Source organism: Myotis davidii, unplaced genomic scaffold, assembly GCF_000327345.1.
Source record: "Myotis davidii unplaced genomic scaffold, ASM32734v1 scaffold750, whole genome shotgun sequence".
In the NCBI taxonomy this organism is placed as follows: domain Eukaryota; kingdom Metazoa; phylum Chordata; class Mammalia; order Chiroptera; family Vespertilionidae; genus Myotis; species Myotis davidii.
In genome coordinates this window covers 1316771-1321542 of record NW_006282814.1, presented here as the reverse complement: position 1 = coordinate 1321542, position 4772 = coordinate 1316771, and the positions used below count along the sequence as shown (strand labels likewise).

Sequence of the window (4772 nt, the reverse complement as noted above, 5' to 3'; positions counted from 1 at the left end):
GGGGGGGGGGGGGAGGGGAGGGGTACTGGGAGTTGGGATTTAGTGGAGATGGAGGCTCAGATTTGCAAGATGAATGAGTTCTGGAGACAGATGGTGATGGCGGCATGACAGTGTGAGTGCACTCGATGCTGCTGAAGTGCACACTTAAATGTTGAAGTGGTAAGTTTTACGTGGTGTGTGTTTATCACAATAAACAGGGGCGCAGAGGCAGGGACGGGGAGCTGAGGGCTGTGCGGTCCCGCAGCCTGTGAGCTGCTCACCGGCTTTCAGCAGCAAGCCAGGCGCCATCGATGCTGAAGACCTGGTGGGCAGGGAGCACGGGGGCTCTTTTCAGCCTGAACACCCATGTCCTGCCGCCCCACAGCACTGCTGGCACCCCCACTCTAAGCCCACCAGCCCGCGGAGAGGCAAGGAGGCCATGGCGTGCGGGTACAGTCACACCTGTTCTAGGCAACAGGCCACGCCCCAGTACAGAGGGCTCTTGCGGGGACAAGTAAACTGCCCCCCGGGGTGCCAGGCTTCCTACATGGCCAAACCCCCTCCGGGCATGGCCGTGTGGCCAAGTCCTGGCCGAAGGCGTGTGAGCACGGGACTGACCCGTAACCACCCGTACCTGCCCCTGCCCCTTCTCCGGCTACTGGATCGGCATCCCAGCGCCCGGAAGCCTTGGTTTTAGGACGCAGGCCCGCCTAGGCCCCTGAATGACACTGAGGAGCAGAGCAGACCAGCTCTCACCGCAGGTGTGCACTGGGTGACTGACAGGCGTTCACCCATGTGGAGGTCCCCAGGGTGCTGGCCCTGCCCCTGAGCAACATGTGGGCTTCTTGGTCTCTTCAGCAAGGCCAGGCGGCCCACTGTTTGGAGCCGAGGGAGGAGTGGGCCGCAGTGGGCCTGGCCCATGAGCTGGCTGGAGACTCCCACCAGGTGCCAGGAAGGGCAAGTTACAGAGGGCTGTGAAGGCCTCCCCCTTTCCCCCCCCCGGACAGGGAGGGCCGCTGGGGTGCAGTCACACCAAAGTGCTGGCCACAGAGCAGGGTAGGAGACAGCGAGGCTCCAAGACAGGCTGCAAGCGACGGGTGTGCCTGCAGCCAAGGGGAACAGGACACACGGCCCACCTCCAATCTCCAGCATTAACCCTGGCACTGCCAAGGCCCCAGGGCCCATCAGCCCGGGGTCACAGCGCGGGGCTAGGCTAGGCTGCTCCTACATACGGTCCGCTGTCCCCACTGTGCACATGAGGGGACGGGGGCAGGACTGGCCTGCTCAGGCTCCCAGTCAGGCGCTTGGGGCTGGGGACTGACCGGGCGACCTGGTGCTCGCCTGCACTGTGCTGCCCCCAGCTCCACTCCAGCCATGAAATGGGCACACGTCCCGGCCACTGCAGGGACACCAGGGCACCGCCTGCGGCCCGTGGCAAGTCCAGCCCCTGGCTGCTTCATGCAGCCCAACTGCTAATACTTGGTTTTGCATTTATAATGCGTTGAAGAAAACTCAAAGGAACACTTGTGACATGAAATGGTAATTTCACGGCCTGCAAGCTCAGTGCCCATCACCGAGGCTTTGCAGGCGCACAGACGGGCTCGTGGGTGGGCCACACACTCCTGTGCACGGCAGGACGGAGCCGCGTGGCCCTCAGAGCCTCACAGTCTCGACCTTTCCAGGAGAGGCTGCTGACCTGATGCAGGAGCCGTGCCGTCAGAGGGCAGGGAGTGGTGCCCGAGGGAGGCCCTCTGAGCCGACGAGCTCCCGCAGAGGCAGGTACTGCGGGGTCTCCCCCGTGCAAGCTCGGGGCACGGAAGTGTTTGTTGCAGGCCAGCGCGTACCACACACACATCGTGTGGTGCCCAACAACCCGGCGAGGATCTGCCAACTTTCAGGAGAAAGTTAATCTCCCCAGACTGCCCTCTCTCCATCCTGACCCCAAGGAGCAAAGGACTCTCGTGAGAGCCCAAAGGTGGCTCCTCTGGGCGAGATGGACAAAGGGCCTCTGGCCCAGCCCAGGGACCACTGAGACGCGAGGCTGCCCCCCAGCCCAGTGACCACTGAGACGCGAGGCCGCCCCCCAGCCCAGTGACCACTGAGACGCGAGGCCACCACCCAGCCCAGGGATCACTGAGACGCAAGGCCGCCCCTCAGCCCAGTGACCACTGAGACATGAGGCGCCCCCCAGCCCAGTGGCCGCCAAGACGCGAGGCCACCCCCCAGCCCAGGGACCGCTGACATTTGTGATGACTATTGATAAATCACAAGTTCAAACTCTAGACACCCCCCAGCCCAGGGACCGCTGAGACGCGAGGCCACCCCCACCACGTAGTCCCTTCACCTTCTGGGAGGACAGCAGCAGGGTCTGAACTGGCTCCAGGTCCTGGAAGAGCTGCGTCTCCTCGATGATGTGGACGTCGCTCTCCAGGCTGATGGCCTTGTGCAGGGCGCCCCGGTCTGCAAGGTCAGAGCCCGGTCAGTGACCCCGGGAAGGAGGACGCGCTGCCAGAGCTGTCAGCGCCCCCCTCTGCCTCTCCATTCCTGCCCTTAGCGAGACACTGAGCCGAGGCAGCGCTTTTGCATTAGAAATGGAAACGGAAAAACCACGGCAAAATAAACCACAGGAATCAGGTGGCACCGCTTAGTCCCAGTTTTTGTGAAGAATGAACTAAGGTCTCACTGGTGACCCGACACCCTTCCCAGCACAGCCAGCACCGCCATCCGTCCAACCTGAAGGGTTTCCAGGCCCCCCCATCCTCTGGGGCGCCATCCTGCCCGGTGGCCCCCAGGGGAGGGCGGGGAGGGCCCTCCCTGCTGCTCAGAGGCATGACTGGGAAGCACCCAGGCCGGCCCAGCACCCGCGTTTCCTAATCCCCGGGCCTCCGGGGAGCAGTGCCCCCTGCAGGTCAGGACGGGCGGGAGGAGGTGCTGCCGCCTGCTCTCCTCCGGCTCCCTGGGCACCAGCCCAGACTTACTGGGACCTGAGCTTCCAGGTCTGGGCCAGGGCCTGCGTTTCTCACCAGTGCCCCAGGTGGTCTGAGGTCCCGGATCTGAAGCCACGGGGGGAGACTTCTCAGAGGTGCACACTGCCCAGGGCCCCTGGGAGAGGCTGCTCCACTGGGCACAGGACAGCGGGACGTAGCCAGGGTGTGACCACCGCCCGGGACCCACCTGTGCTGACAAACATGACGTCGTACATAGTCCCGTCCAGGGCCTGGGTCCTGTCCACCACAATCTGGGTGTAGTTCACACCGCTTTTGACCAGCCGGGGCCGGTTGCCTGTCGGGGTCACAGAGTCGTCCATCAGAGGGTGGTCTTTGACGAACTGCAGCGTCTTGTCGGGCAGACTGAGAGAGCTGGAGAAGTTGGCGGCCCGCGCCTCGCGGTCGATGCACTGCAGGGACAGACCGGCGGTTACCCGTGACTCACGGATGTCGTGCGCTCTGCACAAGGCCAGGCCCGGGAGGCGCAGAGCTAGGGACTCCACAGTGGATTTCTTGAAAAAGGGGAACCAAGAGGCCCTTCCCCGAACCTGAAGACAGTTGTGGCATGTGGAACTGCAACTGTCTTTTCATCCCCAAGATACTGGCATAATTATGTTTTATGACACAGAGCCAGTGAGGCAATTTTTATCTATTTATCAATGAAAAAAAGTACTAAGATTTTAAAGTAAAAAATAAACATTATTTGACCATCAGAAGAGAAGGCTGGTGAGGAAATTGCTAAAAACGGTCCACTTCTAACCAGCACGAAGGCGAGGAGTGTCCTTTTCTGTCCTGGCTCCTGACCTGCACAGGCCAAGACCTGGGGCCCAAGTGAACGTGTTTTACTTAATAATGTGCCTGAGGAAACAGTAGCTGGTGTCGGGGGAAAGGCAGTCTGCGGGGCCACATGCCCAGGACCCGCATGCCTGGGCACCCACACGCCCGGGACCCACACGCCCGGGCACAGGACGAACAGATACAGCTGAATCTACCTTGAAACTGGTTTCTATATAAAATGCACCACTTTTAAGAGACAAAGGATGATTCAGATTAATGAATGGAGAGTGTAGCTCATCTCTTTGCCAAGAAATCGTTTCTCTACAGGAAACAGGAAGTGAAACAGATCTGACGATATCATGCAGTTACTTCCACAGAACACCCCTGCAGCCAGAGGAGCTCCTGCTTGGGCAGCAACAGTCGTCACACATGCCGAGGACGGGACACAGGAGGAGGACAGAGTGCCTGTCGCCCTGCCCAGTCCCAGGGTATGCCCGCTCCCCGCGGAGACACACTCAAACCCCGCGAGGCCCGGGGGTGTGCGGGGAGGGGCAGCCCTGCATGGCTGGCCCCGCACCAGGGGCCCACCCCCAGGCCCCTCACTCACCGCCCCGGGCCTGGGCGAGGGCACCGGCCCGCTGTAGCGCACCCACTTGGTGTGGGACTGCTCCACGGTGGCGCTCTGCATGTACTTCCCGCGGGAGAAGACCGCCTCGGCCGTGGACAGGTTGTAGGCGCACACGGCTGACAGCCCCACGTTGTTCCTAGGGAGGAAGGGCCACGTCACTGCCTGCAGGGGGCGGTGGCGAAGAGCCCGACCCCCCCCCTCCGGCACCCCCAACAGCACTCACAGCTGCGGGGTGAAGACCCCGTAGAACACGGGCTCCTTCAGGTCCGGGGCCCTGAGGACGAAGACGGCGCGTAGCACGTTGAAGAAGAGGCTGCCGTCCGGCCTGGAGCAGAGCAGCCTGGCCTTCAGGAAGGTGGTCCACTTCTTCTGCAAGGTCCGCAGGCCGCCCTGGTCCCCCT

At 62.2% G+C, this 4772-nt stretch overlaps 1 protein-coding gene across 1 annotated transcript in view; it reads right to left on the bottom strand.

Moving 5' to 3' along the window:
• SEMA4D (semaphorin 4D) overlaps positions 1-4772 on the bottom strand; it is a 112076-nt gene that overhangs the window by 26375 nt on the left and 80929 nt on the right. The window contains exons 10-13 of the mRNA XM_015561203.1: positions 4595-4770; positions 4351-4507; positions 3154-3376; positions 2324-2439 (exon numbers count right to left, since the gene is read on the bottom strand). Of these exons, the coding sequence (XP_015416689.1) occupies positions 2324-2439; positions 3154-3376; positions 4351-4507; positions 4595-4770 (672 nt within the window). The remainder of the gene's footprint in view (positions 1-2323; positions 2440-3153; positions 3377-4350; positions 4508-4594; positions 4771-4772) is intronic.